The sequence below is a fragment of the Callithrix jacchus genome, chromosome X (assembly GCF_049354715.1).
Source record: "Callithrix jacchus isolate 240 chromosome X, calJac240_pri, whole genome shotgun sequence".
Lineage (NCBI taxonomy): Eukaryota > Metazoa > Chordata > Mammalia > Primates > Cebidae > Callithrix > Callithrix jacchus.
In genome coordinates, this window is record NC_133524.1 from 125,736,521 (window position 1) to 125,758,698 (window position 22,178).

The following is a 22,178-nucleotide window of genomic DNA, read 5'->3' on the forward strand; positions in this document are numbered from 1 at the left end:
TTTTTTTTTTTTTTGAGACAGAGTCTGGCTCTGTCACCCAGGCTGGAATGCAGTAGTGCAATCTCTACTCACTGCAACCTCCACCTCCCAGGTTCAAGCAATTCTCCTATCTCAGCCTCCTGAATAGCTGGGATTACAGGCACCTGCTGCCACATCTGGCTTGGCTAATTTTTGTGCTTTTTAGTAGAGATGGGGTGTCACCATGTTTGCCAGGCTGGTCTTGAACTCCTGACTTCAGGTGATCCACCCACCTTGGCCTCGCAAAGTGCTGGAATTATAGACATAAGCCGACGCCACGCCCTGCTATAGTTTTATTTTCGTTCTGGAGTTTTGAATAATTTTCCCCCTTTCTGTCTTTCGTATTTTCCAGATTTTCTTTCATGGGAGTGTTGATCATTCTTTGTGTTGTTGGTTAGTCTCAAGATCTGTTTGTGGATGATAATTCTTTTTTCATGCAAAAAGGATGAGAGTGATCCTCTCTATGTAGTGTTCCTGAGGGATCCAGAAAAGCAAAAATGGATAAAAGACCTTTGGGTTTGGCCCTGGGCAGTCACCCTGGCTAGATCAGTTTCAGGGCTGTACTAGGGTACCAGGCCAAGTCGCAATGGATCTCAATGAGGACAGACTGAGGTAGGCGGTTGGGAATAGTGATTAAGGGCCCAGCATCTAGAGCTATACTGTCCATGATGACACCAGCCATGGGTGGCTGTTTAAATTTAGAGGTAAATAAAAACTTTGGAAAGCTTAAAAAATCATTTCTTCAATTGCACTAGCCACATTTCAAGTGCTCTATAGCCCCGTGTGACTTGTGTCCCCATACTGGACAGCAGAAACACAGGATATTTCCAGCATTCCAGGGAATTCTATTGGATTGTGCTGATCTGGAACCAGACTGCCTGGGCTTGAGACCAAACTGCTGCTCACTAGCAGTGTGGCCTTGGGCAAGCTACCTAACCTTTCTGTGTATGTTTCCCCATTTATAAAATGGGAGTGATCACATAATTGATCCCTTAGGATTGTTTAAACAGATCATACACATAAAGCACTCAGAGCAGGGCCTGGCGTAGACTAAGCTCTCGTTAAGTGTTAGGTATCAAGGGCTTCTAGGAGACTGGTAATGTTTTATTTCTTAACCTAAGTGGTGAGTACCTGGGTGTTCGTTTCATAGATGTCTGTATCTAAATATGATTTATGCACCCTTTTGTATTTATTATACATTTCAAAATAAAAGTAGTTTCCTAAAAGGAGTGAAATGGGCCAGGCGCAGTGGCTCACGCTTGTTTTCCTTTTCCTTTTCTTCTTTTTTTTTTTGAGATGGAATTTCACTCCAGGCTGGAGTGCAGTGGCACAATCTCAGCTCACCACAACCTCCACCTCCCGGGTTCAAGCGCTTCTCCTGCCTCAGCCTCCCGAGTAGGTGGGATTATAGGCATGCGCCACCACGCCTGGATAATTTTGTATTTTTACTAGAGATTGGGTTTCTCCATGTCGGTCAGGCTGGTCTCTAACTTCCAACCTCAAGTGCTCGCCTCAGCCTCCCAAATGCTGGGATTACAGGTGAGCCGGCTCACACCTGTTGTAATCCCAGCACTTTGGGAAGCCTGAAGCAGAAGGATTGCTTGAGCTCAGGAGTTAGAGATCAACCTGGGCTATATGCCGAGACCCCATCTCTACAAAAAATACAAAAATTAGGCCAGGCGCTGTGGCTCATGCCTGTAATCCCAGCAGTTTGGGAGGCCAAGGAGGATGGATCCCTTGAGGTTGGGAGTTTGGGAGTTTGAGACAAGCCTGACCAACATGGTGAAACCCCGTCTCTACTAAAAAATACAAAATTAGCCAGGCATGGTGGTGCATGCCTCTAATCCCAGCTACTCGGGAGGCTGAGGCAGGAGAATAGCTTGAACCTGGGAGATGGAGGTTGCAGCGAGCTGAGATCGCACCATTGCACTCCAGCCTGGGCAACAAGAGCAAAACTGTCTCAATACACACACACACACACACACACACACACACACACACACACACACATTAGCCAGGTGCAGTGATGTGCGCCTGTCATCCCAGCTACTTGGGAGGCTGAGGTGGGAGGATCACCTGAGCCTGGGGAGGTTGAGGCTACAGTGATACAGTGAGCCATGATTGTGCCACTGCACTCCATCCTGGGCGACACAGTGAGACCCTCTCTCAAAAAAGAAAAAAGAGTGAAAGGGAAGTAAGAAAGTGAAAACAGAGGGTGGAGACTACCCTGGGGGAAGAAAGGAACTAAAAAGGTAGCATCTTGAAAATGGGGGCAGAAGGGAGGGAAGGTTTTCTTTTAGGGTTGGGGAGACCTGAAGATGTTCAAAGTTGAGGAGAGATCTGAGACAGCTAAAAGATCTGAGAGGCCAGGCACGGTGGCTCACGCCTGTAATCCCAGTACTTTGGGAGGCCGAGGAGGGCGGATCACCTGAGGTCAGGAGTTTGAGACCAGCCTAGCCAACATAATGAAACCCCATCTCTACTGAAAATACAAAAATTAGCTGGGCGTGATGATGCATGCCTATAATCCCAGCTACTCCAGAGGCTGAGGCATGAGACTCACTTGAACCCAGGAGGCAGAGGTTGTAGTGAGTCAATATTGTGCCACCGCACTCCAACCTGGACGACAAGAGCGAAACTCCATCTCAATTAAAATAGGGCCAGGCATGGTGGCTCACACCTGTAATCCCAGCACTTTCAGAGGCTGAGGTGGGTGGATCAGGAGTTCAAGACCAGCCTGGCCAACATGGTGAAACCCCATCTCTACTAAAAATATAAAAACTATCTGGGCATGGTGGCAGGTGCCTGTAATCCCAGCTACTTGGGAGGCTGAGGCATAGAATTGCTTGAACCCAGGAGGCAGAAGTTGCAGTGAGCCGAGACTGCGCTACTGCACTCTAGCCTGGGAGACAGAGTGAGACTCTGTCTCAATAAACACATAAGTAAATAAACAAACAAACAAACAAAAAAGATATGAGAGAGAGGAAGCGGTGGATGGTTTGAGGTGTTGGAGGATGCCAGAGAGGACAGATTCAGGACATACAGAGGTCGGGAATTACCCTTGCAAGGAAAAGGAGCATTTCTTTCTCCTGGGCCAGTGGGAAGGAAACAAGAACAGGAAATGTTATAGACAAAAAGAGAGAAGGAAGGGAAATTAAGGGCTTGGAACTTCTCTGTGGATTGGAGGAGAGTCTGTTGAGCGTGGAGGGTAAGAACTGCTTCTGTGAAAAACAGCCTCTATGAAGAAAAGAAACAGTTTCTGAGTGGACTAGAAACAAATGAAAAACGACAAGTAGCATTGACAACTCATGTACGGTAGATTTTTCTTCCTTTCTCCTTGTCTGATGCCTTCCACCAGGCTAGGCACACCCTGTGTGTTCAATAAAATTGAGCAAGCTTTAGGTAGAGAGGTAGACAGAAAGTTCAATATGTTCAAAGGCCACTAGGGGGCAGCCCTTGGTAGGCCGCTAGAGATCTGACAGTTTTCCATCCTCACAGGATTTAGAATAGAGAGCATCCCAGTTAGATTGGAATGCCCTTTGGAGGTAATCCATTTGGATCTCCTCTTGGTGAAGATGGGGAAACAGAAGTCAGATAGGGTAGGGGGCCAGGTGCAGTGGCTCACGCCTGTAATCCTAGCACCTTGAGAGGCCAAGGTGAGTGGATCACTTGAGGCCAGGAGTTCGAGACCAGCCTGGCCAACATGGTGAAACCCCCGTCTCTACTAAAAATACACAAAAATTAGCCGGGCATGGTGGCAGGCGCCTGTAATCCCAGCTACTCGGGAGGCTGAGGCAGGAGAATCACTTGAACCTGGGAGGTGGAGGTTGCAGTGATCTGAGATCACACCACTGCACTCCAGCTTGGATGACAGAGTGGGACTCCATCTCAAAAATAATAATAATGGTAATAATAAAACAAAACAAAGACATAGAGTAAGGGACGGCACTTGCTGAGGTGACACTGTAGCCAAACTGGGATTAGAACCCAGGGCTCCTGACTCCCAATCTTCCATTCCTTCTACTGTACCTGGGTGCCTCTTCCCTCTCCATTTTGTGGAAGGAGGAGAATGAAGGGTAGTGATGAGTGTACCAGGACACCATTCAATGGGTACATTTAAGCGCACAGAAAATATGTCAGTGCAGGGAAGGACTGGAGCAGTGGGGACCTGAGTGGGCGCCCCAGAATCCTGTCCTATTTTCCAAATTCCTCCCACCAAAGACCTCATTTCTAGTTTGTCCTGAATCCTCAGGCTGGGGCCAAAGAGATGACTGAAAATATCAGGGCCTGGACTCCAGTCTACAGTTCAGCTGGCCGCACTCATTCTTGCTATGTGGCTCTCCCCTCAGCCTTCTCACTGTGACACTTTGGGAGAAGGGAAATGGCTGAAAAATGCATTTGATGGTCAGTGTACCCATTATGCTTTAGTCCATGTTGCTAACCAGCAGCTCAGTTGTTGTACTTAGCAACTGTCTGGCTGGCTCGTTGATTGCACATGAGCAACCAGCTCCTTAAATGACGGCCCAGTGACTCCGTACCAGCCTCATGAGTGACTGGCTGGTATGCAGGCTGGCTGGCAAGCAGGTCCAGTGCCCTGAGCATAGTAGGTGCTTGACGGATATTTGCTGATTGGCTAGCTGTGCAGCCAGCTGGCTCCCTGGCTGTCTGTGTTTATCTGATTGTCCACACGGGCTGACCATGCTCTATTCTCAGGGGCCATACCTGGTGGATATCATCGTCCATCCCGTTGCTTGCAAACTCAAAGATCAGGTCACTAGGCTGTAGGGTAATAGCCATGCTGTCTTCTCAGCAAGCTGACAGCGGGATTTACAGAGCCCTCCAGAGCTGTGGGACTTTCTTAATGAAGAGACGCCACTCAGGTACTTGGGAGCCAATCTAGAGAGAAGGGAGAGATGGGGACAGTAAGTCATCCTTGAGCTCCGTTGCCAGAACTGCCAATGAACCAGAGCAACACTGCCTTGCTAAGGCAGACTGCCAATAGAGGAGCAGCCGAAAGGGGAGGACGAGGAGAGAAGAAGGGGGTCAGGGAAAGAAAGAGGGAGAAAGAGGAAGTCAACTGAATGGCCTCCCGTGGGAAGTGGCTGAGTGCTGGTGCCAGTCTGGTTCACCAGCATCAGCATCTCACACTAGTCCCAAAGACATGCAGCCTCCCTCCCTGCCTTCTCCCCTTCCCCTGGAGAAACTGACAGATGGAGAAACTCTGGGCTCTCTCCACCCTGAAGACGAATCCCCAGGGCATGGGGGAGTCAGGGCGCCTGGCCTGGCCTCATGGACATGGCAGCAGCATGGAGAATCCCTGTAACTCCTTTGGCTTGGGGAAGAATCGTATGAGGGGCTGAGCGGGTCCTGTGGATATACAGAGTGCTCTTCTGACTCTGCCTGGCTCCAGTTGAAGTCAGCCTTATTTTACCTTGGGAATAGGGACCAGTTAGCTTTGAGGGACCACATCTACAGAGGAAGAAGTGGGGATGGTCACACCCCTGCCTGCCTAGCTGTGCAGAGGTTGTGTTGCGTGAGGGCCAGCAGTGGCCTGACCTTGCTCTCAGGAATGAGACTCTCAGATGGAGCAACGCCTCCACAGAGCCTGGACACAGAAGGACAGGTGGGTCACGCACACTGATTTCATCAGCACCCCCCAGCCTCAGAGAGCGTGGCCTCCGTGCTGTGTGTGGGTTTGTGTTCTTGGTTCAGCTTTGCTTTCAGTTTCAAAACTGAACTGTCACCCTGGGAACTGGCGAGGAGAGCCCCAGCTGGAGGAGGGGCAGGAGGAAACTTCCCCATCCTCTGGGGCTGGCTCGGGCCCCCTTTCCAGGAAATCTTCTGTGTTGGCCGCAGCCCAAACACATCTCCTCTCCCCTGCGTGCCCTCAGCACTCACAGTGTCACTCGGCGGCGGTGGGGCCTGCATGCGTTTCCCTTGTTGCCACTCCTCAGAGCTGTCAGTGCAAGGGCGCCTCATCTGCGTGCTGTGGGTGGTCACACCCATGCCTGTCTCCCACAGCCCCAGCCCTCCCACCTCCCTCCTTGCCAACCAGCTCTGCTCCTCCACCCCAATCGCTGGAGCTTCTCCACTTCCAGGCGCCACGTCTTTAGTCCCCTGGGCTCGGTTCTGAGTGTGTGGATGTGCGTGTGGGTGGGTCCACGAACAGCCTGGCCTCAGCATGAGCGCCTGAAGAATGAGAGCCATGTGCCACAGCAGAAGCCACACACTGCACCCCACCTCCTTGACACTCCCTTGCCAGTGCCGGGGTGGCCAAACCTTCTCCTGGCCCGGAATGAAATGAGGAACTTGAGAGGGGCAAAGGGGAGGAAAGGGAGGGGGACCACGGTGACCTCCCTGATGACCGCTCTCCCCCACAGGAGACACCCAGGCCTCTCGTACTTCCTTTCCGTTAGCCCACAGGGCTGGCCGTGCCCCTGTCCCACCCCCACCCTCACCCCCACACCTTTCCACCCACTCCAGCAAAAAGTCGGGAGAAGTCACTCAACTCAACCAGTCAGGCCTGAATTTCCCTTTGGACAACTGAGAGGCTGAGTACTGAGGAGGCGCCTGGGAAACTGCCGCCCTGGCCCTGGGTTCACTCCTCCCCCCGCCGCCCTACCCTCACCAGACCCTGCCTGCGACCCTTTCTCCACTGGTCTGTGAAGCCGCCCAAGGCCATTTATGCTTGGAAGGTCCCTCCCCCACTGCTAGCCTAAGCAGCCCCAAGGCTTGCATTCCATAGCAGCTCCTGCCCTCCCACAGGCCTTCTGTCTGCCTCCAGGAAACATTCTCATACTAATCAAATTAAAGGTGATCACTTTCACCTAATCCCACTTTGTCTAAACATGAAACTCCTGTGTGTGTCCCTTCCCCCAAGGTCACTCGCTATAGCTCTTCCCTTCGGACTTGCTCATCTCTTCTTCCCAGATCAGGATTTCATGTTTGCAAGTTCATTGCTGGAGTTATCTGGCTGGCCTACTTCTATGCACCTTCCTTACCTCCCCCATGAGACAGTGGCTTCCTTGAGGGCAGCTACAACTGTGTTAGACATTGATGAAACCTGAGCACCTTGCATCATGCGTAGCCTGTGGCAGACACTCAATTTGTGTTTGTGGAATGAATGCATGAATGAATGAAGGAATGAATGGGTGGACGGATGGATGGGTGGAGAGGTGGACAGATGGATGGATGGAAGGGTGGATGGATGGATGGATGGATGGGTGGATAGACAGGCGGGTGGATGGGTGGTATGGGTCAGTCAGCATCTCTGAGGTATGTTTTCTGGGCAACGTTTATCTGTACACAGTGGATGCCGGTAGGTGTCACGTATTCTGCCTTACTAGACAATGAGAAAAATGCACATACCTTCTGGGGTGACCTCTGTATGTTTTTGCATTGCCATTTACCCAGATGCGCTATCTGTGTTCGCTGTGGGTGTGCAAGCGCACTGCGGGTATACGCGCGTGCTGGGTGTGTGCATGTGTCCCCAGCATGGAGACGTGTGCATGAGAGCCTCTGTGTGTCAAAGGGCCGCCCTGGTCTGGCTGGCAAAGCCACAAGCTCAGTTGTCGGTTCCTCCTCCGGGCCAGCCTCGGCTGCCTTCGTGAGAATGACAAACCAGAGCTAATGCTGGCTGGAAGTGGGTGTGCTGAAGATGGGGGTGGGGTTCTCAGGAAGAGAATGCCATCCCCAGCTAGATATGTGGCCCATGGGTCTCAGGGGTGAGACCCCCCACCAAGGTCCATCTGCTAGGGAGCTGGCAGGGGAAGGAGGGAACCAGGGTCCTGCACTGCATTGAATGGAATCCTTGGCCATCAATGCAGAGAGGTTTGAAATAAAAGAGACACGATTCCCAGGGCATTCTTTTCTGTGTCCACGTGTTGAAGCAGCAAAATCCAGGACTTGGTGGGTGCAGGTTTTGCTGGCTCAGGATTATGAGGGATTGTGCGGCAGTTCCCAGCACCGGAGGCACATCCTGGTGATCATCTGCCCAGCTCCTGAAGCTAAGGTCTTGATGGGGTGGAGAGGGAGGAAGTGGCTGTCCTGCTCTTTTGGCCAAGGCTGAGAACCCATACTGCCCTAACCTCCCAGTCCAGAAAGTTTCCCCCTCCCCCTTGAGATGTTTGAGGATTTGAAAGTGAGAGGTGGAGAGAGGCTCATTTGCATGTTCACTCACTCTCCCCAGCAGAGGAGTGAACCCCCACTTCAGTCCTTCAAAATAACCTCCTTCTCCCAGGAACCTGAAACCAAAGATGCCACTACCATAGGAGGCGCGCCCTGCGGGCCAGGCGGGGCCCCACCAGAGGCTTCCCTCTCCAGTGGGTCCTTTGGCTGGGACGCAGCTTCATTAGTCTAGAGGCCTGGATCTGCCTCCCCAGCGAGTGGAGGATGCAGGGGGCACGCACGGACACTGGCTACAGGAACTGGTGTGCCTGGGAACCTCAGTAACTGGTGGTGAACCCCCCACCCTGCCGCATCCTTGCACAGCTCACAGCTTGCTCCGGTCACAGTCCACTGGCAGGGTGATAAGAGCTCCAGCTCCCTTCACTCCCTTTGAGGCCCTACAGGGTCTCTGGCTCCCGCTCCTGCTGCCTGTCCTACTTGGGCCAAAAACAAAGCCTTTGAGTGAGTAGTGCCCCCGGGTGTTCTCTGAGTGTGTGGACCACAGGAGGAGTCAGCAAGTGAAGGTGCCTGCTTCCAGGCCTGCAAATACACACCTCTGTGGCTCTGAGTGCATTTCAAAACCAAAGCAAAACTGAAGTGGTTTGGGCTGCTCCCGTATCACAACTGGGCCCCTTCAGACATACGGACCCTTCCTGGGGCTGTCACTGAAATATACCAAGCAGTGTCCAGCACCCACTCATCTGGGCCTCCCTGACAGGAAACCCCCCCAGTGTGAAAGCCACGTCCACAGTCTCCGTGGAGTGAGTTTGAATCTACACCCACTCAGCTGAGCCAATGGCTCTCACAGAATTGCTGGTAACACCCGTGGCATTTTCACAAATGCCAGGAAACATGGAGGCCAGATGGTCAGCTGAGCCACAAAGCACAGTTCTCCTTCTCCCGTTCCGTGTCCCCTCGGAGCCAGCTCCCACTCCTGAAATACCTCATCTTCCATGAAACCTTTCTGGAATTCTCTGGAAAGGAAGTGACCGTTTCCTTCATGCCATTTCCCATTCCCCCAACACCCCTCCCCTACAACCACAAGCAAAATGGAAACTACCCCAGAAACAGCTGTACCCTCGACTGAAAAACAGCCCGTCCACCGGCGAATAGTCATCAAGCAGGGAACTGCCTGCTGCAAACATGTGACCAGTGGCGTGGATTTAAGAGACAGAAGGCCAGAGTCAGGACGACATCCAATGAATAGTCCTGGACAGAGCAGAATTCACCCATCCTCAGGACTCGAACCCACAACCTCACCAGTGAGGGCTTGACTTCAATGAGTGAGCTAACCCTCCTCCTTAAGCAAGTGTCCAGTGAAGGAGCCTCAGCCATGCTATTTTGCCAGCTCTTTCTCTTCTATTCCTTTCTTTCTACCACCCACTCCATTTGAGACGAAACCAGGAAGACAGAGGGAAAAAAGGTTTTGCAAGCTCTGTTGGTTAGGGTTTCTCTGTGCTTATTTACAAGAAACCCAGTTTCCTTCCTTGTCCCTCTGTCCCCACCTGATTCCAGCATAGGGCTTGTCCCAACTCTGACAGTGAGGTGGCCCCAGGACTCTTCCCCAGTTCAGTCCCCCCCACACATACACATCCTTCTCAGCTCTCTTCTTCCCCTACCTTCTTCCCAGGCCTTGAACTGTCCCAGAGGAGGAGTGATTAGATGGCAGGTCCCAGGCAAAGAGAAGCCTTATTCTATTTTCTCCAGGGGACCCACAGCCCACCCACAGTGTAGACTGCCTCGGGTCAGGGAGGAGGAGGGAAACGTTCTCCTGGCAATACCCTAGCAAGATGTATGGCCATGGAAAAGGCGGCCATCTTTCCGGGCTGTGGTTTCTGTCATCCTTCGAGCAGGTGAGGGTTGTGTGTAATCCAGGCTTAGCAGGTGCTCACCAGGGAGTCTCGGGTCAATAAAGATGGCAGTGGGAAAAAGCACTTCGAAAATTAAAAAGCACTCATCCAGATGATGAGTTTTAGGTGACCTCCCAGAGAGCAATGGGGGCTGGGGGGCCCCATGAAGCTCCAGATGCTGGACCCCACTGGCTCCAGAATACACAGGGTGGGGCTGGAGTGGTTCAGTTGTTGGGTGGGAAGGGGCTGGCTCCTCGCCTGGGTTGGGGGCCTGGCACGGAGGGAGGAGCAGGCTGCTGTGGCTGGTGCAGCGCTCCGGGTCCCCTGTCCTCACCCTGCCCCAGGTCTTTGGGTTGTGGTTATGTGGCAAGAAAGAGCACTACACTACGGAAGCCCCACAGGGGAGGAAGAGGAGGGGAGGGTTAGCGACAAAGAGAAGCTATTTCCCCAGCTGCCCTGAGAAGACGAAAAGAGTACCCCCTGGAAGTGCCTGTGGCCACCACATCCCCATCACTAGTGCTTCAGGGAGGGGGCGCAGGACAGTGGCATTAAGCCAGTGATGGGAGAACTCACTGCAGGGAAAGGGAGAAAGCCAAGTGTGGGGCAGCCACGAAACCCTAGTATAATGGTCTTCCAGCTCCAGCCGAGCACAGCCCCCAGAAGCCCCTGCGGACCCTAAGATCATGGGCTTTCCAGCTAGAAGCCCCAGCTCTGCCTTGGGGTTGAGGCAGGTCACTTTCCTCTTTTGTAAAACAGGGGTCTCCTACTTAGGTCAAGGGATTGTTACAAAAGGCCAATGAGCTAATGTAGGCAAAAGCTCTCTGTTAGGCCCCAAATGTGTTTTTCTTTTTTTATTTGAGTTGGAGTCTTACTTAGTCTGTCACCTGGGCTGGAGTGTAGTGGCACGATCTCGGCTCACTGCAACCTCCACCTCCTGGGTGTGCCTCAGCCTCCTGAGTAGCTGGGACTACAAGTGCGCATCACCACACCAGGCTAATGTTTTTTTTTTTTTTTTGAGATAGAGTTTTGCTCTTTTTGCCCAGACTGGAGTGCAATAGCATGATCTCAGCTCACCACAACCTCCGCCTCCCAGGTTCAAGCAATTCTCCTGCCTCAGCCTCCCGAGTAGCTGGGGTTACAGGTATGTGCCACTATGTCTGGCTAATTTTGTATTTTTTAGTAGTGATAGGGTTTCACCATGTTGGCCAGGCTGGTCTTGAACTCCTGACCTCAAGTGATCCACCCGCCTCAGCCTCCCAACATGCTGGGATTAAAGGCGTGAGCCACCGTGCCCAGCCAATGTGTTTTCCAATTCCCTGGTCTGATTTGTTATTTTGGGGCTCTGGTGGCTCATTAAGTATTCAGCATGTCTTTACGTAGATAGAGAGGAAGAAAGAGAAATGGAGGTGGCGAGATGCAATGAAGGTTGAGGGGCCAAAAACAACAACTATAACATGTACGGTTGAGAGAGGAAAGCAGTTTGACTAGAGGGAGAGAGGAAGACTGCTTGGGAAGCTGGATAAGTGGCTCCACGGAACTGTGGAATGTGAACTTAATATGGAAAGTGACTGTGAGTTACTGTAGATTCTTGAGCAAGGGAGGGGCATAAAACTTGGCCTTTCAGGAAGGGCAGTTCAGTCTGCGTATAAGAGTGGGTCTGAAGCAGGAGAATCGCTTGAACTCAGGAGGCAGAGATTGCAGTGAGCTGAGATCACACCACTGTACTCTAGCCTGGTTGACAAGAGTGAATACTCTGTCTCAAATAAATAAATAAGAGTGAGTCTGTGAGTGGAGGAGATGGAGGGAGACCAGGTAGGGTAGCTGAAAGCCAAGAGGTGAATCCCAGAGCCACCCCAAAGGAAAAAATTGACAAGACTCTGGGGAGATATGGTAGCTGTAGAGACCCCAAGATGTGCAGCGTGTTCTCACTGTAAGAATGTTAAAAGATATTGCCGGTCGTGGTGGCTCATTTCTATAATTGCAGCACTTTGGGAGGCCAAGGCGGGTGGATCACCTGAGGTCAGGAGTTGGAGACCAGCCTGGGTAACACGGTGAAACCCTATTTCTACTAAAAATACAAAAAATTAGCCAGATATGGTGGCTACCTATAATCCCAGCTATGCGGGAGACTGGGGCAAGAGAATCGCTTGAACCTGGGAGGGGGAGGTTGTGGTAAACTAAGATTGTGCCACTGCACTCCAGCTTGGGCGACAGAGTGAGACTCCATCTCAAAAAAAAAAAAAAAAAAAACACCGACTGGAAACTAATTAAATCCATTAGTGGGCCTTTAGAAGCTGGAATAATCTATGAGTTAGTACCAACAGGATATTAAGTCAGATAACTTTTATTGAAGGGACACTGTTCTTTGTCAAGGCCCCTGCCAGCCCAGTATGTGTCCTAGAAACTAATGCGAAGCCTCCTTGCTCAGATCTGGAACTTTCCTGGGCAGCAGGGGCCATGGTGGGGTTGCTGCCTGCTTGGGGTTGCTGCCCCTCCCAAATGCCCGCTGCTGCCAGTGGCCAGTCCCCAGGTTAGCAAAAGCAGTACTCCAGCATCCCTTACACAGAAGGGAGGGTGCCAGAAAGGATGAGGTAGGAAGACAGCCTACCAGGGCCTGCCCAGACAGGGAGGGCAGCCACAGCTCTGGAAGTCATTGAGAGCTCCTGGGGTTCCTCCTTCTCTCTCACCCTCACTATTGAAACCTCTCCTCTAGTTAGAAGGCCGGGGGCAGTGGCGCACAACTGTAATCCCAGCACTTTGAGGGGCCAAGACGGGTGAATCACTTGAGGTCAGTAGTTCGAGACCAGCCTGGCCAACATGGTGAAACTCCATCTCTACTAAAAATACAAAAAATTGACCGGGTTCGATGACTCACACCTGTAATTCCAGCACTTTAGGAGGCCGAGGCAGGCAGATCACCTGAGGTCAAGACTTCAAGACCACCCTGGCCAACATGGTGAAACCCTGTCTCTACTGAAAATACAAAAATTAGGGCTGGATGTGGTGGCTCACGCCTGTAATCCCAGCACTTTGGTAAACCGATGTGAGTGGATTACCAGATCAGTTCGAGACCAGCCTGGCCAATATGGTGAAACCCAGCCTCTACCAAAAATTACAAAAATTAGCCGGGCATGGTGGCAGGCACCTGTAGTCCCAGACACTCAGGAGGCTGAGGCAGAAGAATCACTTGATCCTGGGAGGCGGAGGTTGCAGTGAGCCGAGATCGCACTACTGCACTCCAGCCTGGGCAACAGAGAAAGACTCTGTCTCAAAAAACAAACAAAAAAACAGAATCCACACACACAGGGCATACTTCCCACCTCCGTGCCTGTGTTCGCACTGTCCCCCAGGCCTGACAGGCCCTTCCTCAATTACTGCAAGTTCAATGCCCACAAGTTCCGAAGCAAATGTCACCTTCTTTTCAAAGCCTTCCCTGCTTCCTCCCCACCTGGCATATTCTCTCCTCCTCCTCCTGACACCTTAGCTTGACTTCATAGACGATGCAGGGGTTCACAGACTATGGCTCATGTGCCAAATCCAGCTCTGCAGTCTGTTTTTAGACAGCCCATGAGATAAGAATGGCTTTAACATTCTTAAATGATTGGGGGGAAAAAAATCAAAAGAAGAATATTTCATGACATACAGTTTGGTTTCTTTTAATATATATATTTTGAGATTGGGTTTTGCTCGGTCATCCAGGCTGGAGAGCAGTGGCACAATCAGGACTCACTGCAACCTCTGCCTCCCAGGCTCATGCAATCCTCCCACCTCAGCCTCCTGAGTAGCTGGGACTACATGTGCACGCCACCTCGCCCAGCTAAGTTTTTGTATTTTTTTGTTGAGACAGGGTTTTGTCATGTTGCCCAGGCTGGTCTTGAACTCCTGGGCTCAAGCAATCCTTTGTAGGAAAGGTTTGCTGGCTGCTGGACTAAAGGCTTCAGTGTGAATAAATTCACCAAGTTCTCATGCCTGTCATCCCAGCACTTTGGGAAGCTGAGGCCGGCGGATTGGCTGAGGTCAGGAGTTCGAGAGCAGCCTGGCCAACATGGTCAAGCCCCATCTCTACCAAAAATATAAAAATTATCCAGGTGTGGTGGTGGGCACCTGTAATCCCAGCTACTTGGGAGACTGAGGCAGGAGAATTGCTTGAACCAAGGAGGTGGAAGTTACAGTAAGTGGAAATCGCACCATTGCACTGCAACCTGGGTGACAAGCACAATCTTTGTCTCAAAAACAAAAAATTCATCAAGTTCATTTCTTTTTTAAAATTTATTTTAGGCCAGGCACAGTGGCTCAGTCCTGTAATCCCTGCACTTTTTGGGAGGCTGAGGCGGGGTGATCACCTGAGGACAGGAGTTTGAGACCAGCCTGGCCAACATCATGAAACCCTGTCTCTACTAAAAAAACAAAAAATTAGCTGGATGTGGTGGCGGGTGCCTTGTAATCCCAGCTACTGGGGAGGCTGAGATAGGAGAATCGCTTGAACCTGAGAGGCAGAGGTTGCAGTGAGCCGAGATTGCGCCACTGCACTCCAGCTTGGGCAACAAGAGTGAAACTCTGTCTCAAAAAAAAAAATTATTTTCAAATTTGTATTTATTTTTCAGAGATGGGGTTTCGCTATATTGCCTAGGCTGGTCTTGAACTCTTGACCTCAAGTGATCCACCCACCTTGGCATCCCAAAGTGCTGGGATTACAGGCATGAGCCACCGCACCTGGCCCATCACGTTCATTTTGAGAATGTCACAGAGCACTCAGGGATGGAGGTGCCTGCAGGGAGGTGTGGGCTGCCAAATACAACTCAGCAGATTCTCATCAGAAAGGTCCTGGGCTGGGGTTAGGAGACGTGAGTTCTGCCCATGATGTGACCTCAAGCAGGTCACTTCTGCTTTGTGGGCCTCGGTTACCTCATCTGCACAATGAGAGGGTTGGGCTGGGTGGTCTAACGCCCTGTCTAGCCCTATGACTTCGACAGGCAGTGATCGACTGCATTTCTAGCTCCCACAGTTCTTAGCAGACACAGTCCTGATCATTTACTCTCAGAACAAAAGCTTACAGAAGGGTCCTCTGCCCAGCTGTGGTTTTCCGCTGCCCCTGTGAGCCTCCCTCGCTCCACCCTCACCTGCCCCACCCACCCTTCCCGTCTGCTGACCTTTCTGCCCTCCTCTCAAAATTCCTCTCCTTGCAAAATGAAGATGGCCTCCTCTGAAAGAGCCCTCTCCTCCCTCCAGTCAGGTGGGCTAAAAGCCTCCATTTCTTTGAGAGGGAGGCAGAGAAAGGACTCTCACCTCTCCCCAACCTCCCAGGACCCACAGCAGATAGGCAGTGGAACAGGAGATAGGGCCAGCTCTCACCGCACCTCTGCTTTGCCAGCGGAAACAGGCCTTCTCTGCCACTTCCTGTCCCAGGGGTTTCAGCAGTTTCCCCTTCGGGGGCCTGTTAGCCCTCCCAGCCCCGCCCCTGCCTCACACAGGTCAGAGAGTGCAAAGAGGGGAGGGCTCTGAGTGGTGAGTGGGGAGGATCCCTCACAGGAAGGCCGAGGAGACAGCTGTCTACACAAGGGGATGCCCCAGCTGAGCTCTACCAGCCTGCTTTGGGCTAGGAGCAGATACAGACAGATGCAGTACCTGACGGGGAGACTGGGCTCTCCTACCACAGACCCTCTCCACAAACCCTCTCCTGTTACCAGATGACTAGAAATGACTTTATCAGTTTACCTAGCTATCACCTTGAGGGGTGGAGTGAGCCTGGCCTTAGAGGATTGGTTAAAAAACTGAAATATAAATGCTGAGGTCAATGTCCAGGAAGGACTAGCCCAGGGTGGCTTCGAATGGAGGGACAGGTTGAATGAAGCAAGAGGATGAGAGGGTAGTTCGTTGGGGCAGATAACACTGAAATCAATGTCACTTCATAATTTTGCAGGGGCCTTGTCCCTAGCACCAATGAACACAGGCGACAATGGAGGGCAAAGTACAGTTGTCCTTTGGTATACTTGGGGATTGGTTCCAGGACCACCTGTGAATACCGAAATCCAAGCACACTCAAGGCCCGCAGTTGGCCTGTGGAGCCCACAAATCCAAAATGGTGGCCCTTGCGATACTCAGGTTTCGAACCTTGGGAATACTGTAAACAAATACCCACATATGCCAGGTGACGTGGATCAAGCCTGTAATCCCAGCACTTTGGGAGGCCGGGGTGGATGGATCACCTGAGGTCACGAGTTGAAGACCAGCCTGACCAACATGGTGAAACCTCCGTCTCTACTAAAATTGCAAAAATTACCCAGGCATAGTGGGCACACCTGTAATCCCAGCTACTGGGGAGGCTGAGGCAGGAGAATCGCCTGAATGCAGGAGGCGGAGGTTGCAGGGAGCTGAGATCACACCATTGCACTCCAGGTTGGGCAATAAGAGTGAAACTCCATCTTAGGTGGGGGAGGGGGGAAGAGTTCTTTTAGCTGAGTGTGATGGCTCACAGCTATAATCCCAGCACTTTGGGAGGCTGAGGCGGGTGGATCACCTGAGGTCGGGAGTTCAAAACCAGCCTGACCAACATGGAGAAACCCCGTCTCTACTAAAAAGAAAAAAAAAAAGAAAGAAAAATAGGCAGGCACGGTGGCACATACTTGTAATCCCAGCTATTCGGGAGGCTGAGGCAGGAAAATCACTTAAACCCAGAGGAGGAGGTTGTGGTGAGCCAAGATTTCGCCATTGCACTCCAGCCTGGGCAACAAGAGTGAAACTCCATCTCCAAAAAAAAAAAAAAAAAAAAAATCCTATAGGTGAAGGTGAGGAAGGCAGCAAATCACACTGCCACGTGTATACCTATGCAACTATCTTGCATGTTCTTCACATGTACCCCAAAACCTAAAATGCAATTAAAAAAAAGAAAAAAGAAATAAAGGAAAAGGAGATGTTTTCCAGTAAGTTTAAAAAAATAAAATAAAATAAAATAAAAAATCCACATATAGGCCTGGTTTGGTGGCTCAGAGTTGTAATCCCAGCACTTCGGGAGGCTGAGGCGGGTGGATCACCTGAGGTCAGGAGTTCAAGACCAGTCTGGCCAACATAGTGAAACCCCAACTCTACTACAAATATAAAAATTAGCCAGACACGGTGGCACGTGGCTATAATCCTATCTACTTGGGAGGTTGAGGCAGGAGAATTACTTAAACCTGGGAGATGGAGGGTGCAGCGAACCAAGATCATGCCATTTCACTCCAGCCTGGGTGACAGAGCAAAACTATCCAGGCCGGGCGCAGTGGCTCAGGCCTATAATCCCAGCACTTTGGGAGGCCGAGGCAGGTGGATCATGAAGTCAAGAGATCGAGACCATCCTGGTCAACATGGTGAAACCCCGTCTCTACTAAAAATACAAAAATTAGCTGGGCATGATGGCGTGCGCGCCTGTAGTCCCAGCTACTCAGGAGGCTGAGGCAGGAGAATTGCTTGACCCCAGGAGGTGAAGGTTGCCGTGAGCCAAGATCACGCCGTTGCACTCCAGCTTGGGTAACAAGAACGAAACTCTGTCTCAAAAAAAAAAAAAAATCCACATATAAAGTGGATCTATGGCTGGGTGTGGTGGCTCATGCTTGTAATCCCAGCACTTTGGGAGGCTAAGGCAGGCAGATCACAAGGTCAGGAGTTTGAGACCAGCCTGGCCAACATGATGAAACCCTGTCTCTACTAAAGATACAAAAAATCAGCTGGGTGTGGTGGTGCTGGGGAGGCTGAGGCAGGAGAATTGCTTGAACCCAGGAGGCAGAGGTTGCAGTGAGCTGAGATTGCACCACTGCACTCCAGCCTGGGTGACAGGGCAAGACTCCATCTGAAAAAAAAGAGTGGATCTGTGCACTGTAAACCCATGTTGCTCAAATGTTAACTGTGTTATATCACATGTGGGTCAAGGGCAGTGGCATTTTTCTGGGTGATGGAGCAGGAAACTCACATTCCATGGTGACTGATGACTCTTAAGTACCTCTGAGGTGCTGTTGCAAGGTGGGGCTCCTAGCCATAGGGCTGTGTGCTTGTGAGGTTATTGTATAGGCAGGACGCCCACTCAGTGAGACCCTCTCAAGGCCGTGGGTCGGAACAGCTGTAAGCAGCCCAAGGTTTTGGACCTCTCTGCTCAGTTGCCAGTCCTCCTGGGGACAGGCCAGAACGACATGATGCTGGTTCTAGAAGCCTTGCTGCCTGGTCCAGGGGCCTCATGGTGGATGGACATGATCACCTGTGCCTCCCCATGGTGATACTGTTCCCTGAGGTTCAAGAAGCTAAGGGAATTCCTACAAATGATGTTCTGGTTGGGCCTGCCAAAAAATGGCTGAGAAGGTGATCTTGATACTTCTCTCAGCTCTGAAGCCATATTCTTGTATCTTTGGCCAAGAACCCTGCCGTCAGGCCTCCTATCGGGGTCGGGTGTGGTGGTTCACACCTGTAATCCCAACATTTTGGGAAGACGAGGTGGGTGAATCACTTGAGGTCAGGAGTCCAAGACCAGCCTGGCCAACATGGAGACATTCTGTCTCTACTAAAAATACAAAAATTAGCTGGGTGTGGTGGTGGGCATGTGTAATCCCAGCTACTCAGCGGCTGAGGCAGGAGGATCCCTTGAATCCGGGAGGCAGAGGTTGCTGTGAGACAAGATGACGCCTCTGCACTCCAGCACAGGCGACAGAGCAAGGCTCTATCTCAAAAAAAAAACAGAGATCAGGGTCCCACTTTTCCCTGTTCCCTTTCCCTCTATGTCTCCCCATGACAAAGAGGAACCAGTTCCCCCAAGATAGGGCCCTCCACCCGAGGGGAATGCCTGCTTGCCCACTCCTGCAAGCTGGAGTGAATACGGCTTCACAGCTGGTAGGGAGAACGCCAAGGAAGCCTTAGAGAAACATCTGGATGTGCACCTGGGCTTCTGCCAGCCCCTCCCTACATCTGCAGCACAAACCCAGGGCCAGCCTTTCGTTACAAGCCTGGCTCAGTTAGTGGCACGTGTTTGGGTGGAGGGGGTGGAAGCGCTTGAGGTTGATGCCAGCTTAGGGTGAGCACTTGTGGGGTTGGCAGTGATCTGAGCCCCTGGTGGGCCTAGCATGGCGGGTGTGGCCACTGTGGCCTCGGCCATGGCCTGTTGGGGGAGGGGCAGAGGGGTGTGGGTGCCTGTGTAAGTGTGGGCAAGATTTTCTTTTGTGCCCTCTGATATCACTTTAAGTTGCTTCCCCTGCATCAGGAAAGGGAGGGCCAAACAATAACAATGACAAGGTGCCAGGACAGAGTGCAGGGAAGGCGGCAGGGATGTGTAGTTCTGGGGTTCGGGCTGTGGGATTGCTGGAGCATCAGGCACTGGATGTGAGTTACCTCCTTTCAGTCTTACACTACACCGTCCCTGCAAAGGAGCCAGTGAGTGGCAGAGCCGGGGTTTGAATCCAGCTTTATTTCCAACTACTACGCACAATGGACTTTGTTTTCAGTGAAATCTGTTTTGGTAATAACTCTTGTTTTAACAGTTCCATTTGAAAAACAGTCAAAGTGAGGCTCACAGAAGATTAGGTAACATGATCAAGGCCACCACTGCCAAATGGAGGCAGAACTCAAACCAGGGCTGGTGTGACCTTGATCTTGAAGTCCCTGCTTTTCCCTCTGTCCATGCTAGCAACCATCTGCTAGGATCTCAAGGCTGGCTCACAGCTCTCAGCTTCGAAGCCTCAGAGCCCCTGTGAGGCCCCTCCAACAAAGGCTTCCCAGGCTTGTAACCCATGCCCAACCCAAGCTCCATCAAGTAAGTCAATTTTAACTTCCTGGGTCCAGCTGCAGAGAAGGGGTACTGTGGAGGGGATGCCTTCCGGCTCTGATGATATGGAAGCTGACTCTTCCTATAGCTCAGAGCTCTGCTGTTTCCAGAGAGTTCCTGGCCCCAGACCTGAAGTAGCCACGGCATGGTCCCTGCCCCATAAATGTACACTTGCTCTTGACTTATGCATCATGTAGGTCTGGGCTCTTATCTTAGGGTGTTGGTTCACATGTTTATTCAAATATTTATGGAAAGTCAGCCTTGAACACCTCATAGGTGCCAGGCCCAGGGTCAGGGGCCCGCCCTATTCTCTGTGGTAGAGTCTCTTTGTAGCAAAGCTCCCAGGAAGCTCAGTAGCCCATCTGCCTAAACAGCATTGCTGGGTTCCCCATCCCTTCAAAACATGCCTGCAGCAAGTATCTCTTCAAAATTGAGGCCCAAGGCCTGGGAGAAACTGGAGAGTGAATGCTAATGGGTATGGAATTTCTTCGGGGATGAAAATGTTTTGCTGTTTTCTTTCTTTCTTTCTCTTTTTACTTTTTTTGAGACAGAGTCTCACTCTGTCACCCAGGCTGGAGTGCAGCGGAGTGATCTTAGCTCACAGTAACCTCTGCCACAACCCCCCAGGTTCAGGTGATTCTTGTGTCTCAGCCTCCCAAGTATCTGGGACTACAGGTGCATGCCACCACACCAGGCTCATTTTTGTGTGTTTAGTAGAGACGGGGTTTCACCATGTTGGCCAGGCTGGTCTCAAACTCCTAGCCTCAAGTGATCTGCCTGCCTTGGCCTCCCAAAGTGCTGGGATTACAGGCATGAGCCACCCACCGCGCCCTGCCTGGGAGTGATGAAAATGTTCTAAAATGGATTCTGGTGATGGATGTACAACTCTGTGAATAGACTAAAAACTACTGAAGTGTACGCTTCAAGGGGGTTATGTTTATGGTATTTGAACTATGTCTAATAAATCAGTAGTCTTGTTTTTTAACTGAGGTCCAGAGAGGGGCAGCGGCCCACTGAAGGCCATGCACAAGGTAAGGTCTTCTGGTGGATGGCTTCAAGGCTGTTTCCTCCTCACCCCACTTCCCTATAATCCTAAGCAAGGGTAAATATAGGGTCACTGAGTATACATGGCAGGTCCAACCTTATGAAGCTGCTTTCCCAAGGACTTTAATTCCAGGTCTGCCATTAATGTGGCTAAGTCCCTGCCCCTCTCTGTATCCCAGTTTCCCCATCTGTAAAGTGAAGCAGGCAAGTTTGGTAATCTTTTGCTAAAGGCTCAGCCAGCTCTGAACCTCGGAGGTTCTAATTAGAAAGCACTGCAAGGGACCAGCTATGGTGGCTCATGCCTATAATTCTGGCACTTTGGGAGGCCAAGACAGGAGAATGGCTTGAGGCCAGAGGTTCGAGACCAGCCTGGACAACAAAGTGAGACCCAGTCTCTACTAAAAAAGAAAAAAAAAAAAAAGCAGCTGGGTGCGGTGGCTCACACCTGTAATCCAAGAGCTTTGGGAGACCAAGGTGGGCGGATCACCTGAGGTCAGGAGTTAGAGATCAGCCTGACGAACATAGAGAAACCCCATCTCTACTAAAAATACAAAATTAGCCAGGCATGGTGGCATATATCTGTAATCCCCGCGACTTGGGAGGCTGAGGCAAGAGAATCGCTTGAACCCAGGAGGTGGAGGTTGCAGTGAGCTGAGATTGCACCATTGCACTCTAGCCTGGGCAACAAGAATGAAACTCCATGTAAAAAAGAAAGACAGAAAGACAGAAAGAAAGAAAAAGAAAGCACTGCAAGGCAGAGTAGAATGGAGTGTCAGACATGTGGACCCCTTTTGGTGCTGCAGGAGGCCTTTGACACAATTAAGTGTTTGAATCAATGCTCCTCACTGATAGTGATGATGAAGATTTTCCCATGAGAGTCAAATTCTCTCAGACAATCCTTCTGCTGACTCTCTCCATGAGGGGCAGCTGGATTCTGATTTCACCTCAGCATTGCTGGGTGATAGAGAAACCCATAATAGAGACTCATTGATCATGTCCTTTGGAGATGTCAGGAACTAGGTTCTTGGCCTGGCGCCCAGGCCAGCAGCCCCACCTTGCGCTGAGCTTGCCTTCATGGTGGAGGGAGTGATCCTTGATGGCCACAAGCCTAGCCCCCACTGGACAGGATGTTTCCACATCAAGACCCACTTCCTGCAGCTAGGCCCGGGCTCCGGTTTCCCCCCTCTCCTGCCATCTGGTCGCCTGCCCTCTGCCCCCTCCCCTTGCCGGGTGTTTACAGGCTGCCTTATCAGCCTGGGGAATCTGGGCCTCACCCAGCCGGCTGCCCCCGCCCTGCCTGGCCCAGACAGCCTGCCCAA

The 22,178-nt window shown here is 51.4% G+C and overlaps 1 protein-coding gene across 2 annotated transcripts in view; it reads right to left on the minus strand.

Annotated features, from left to right (window-relative positions):
• The window catches only part of ELF4 (E74 like ETS transcription factor 4), a 50,192-nt gene that overhangs the window by 10,166 nt on the left and 17,848 nt on the right, over positions 1-22,178 (minus strand). For both annotated transcript variants that reach the window (XM_078362291.1, XM_078362290.1), the window contains exon 2: positions 4,741-4,914. In XM_078362291.1, the coding sequence (XP_078218417.1) occupies positions 4,741-4,815 (75 nt within the window). In that variant the 5' untranslated portion in view covers positions 4,816-4,914. The remainder of the gene's footprint in view (positions 1-4,740; positions 4,915-22,178) is intronic.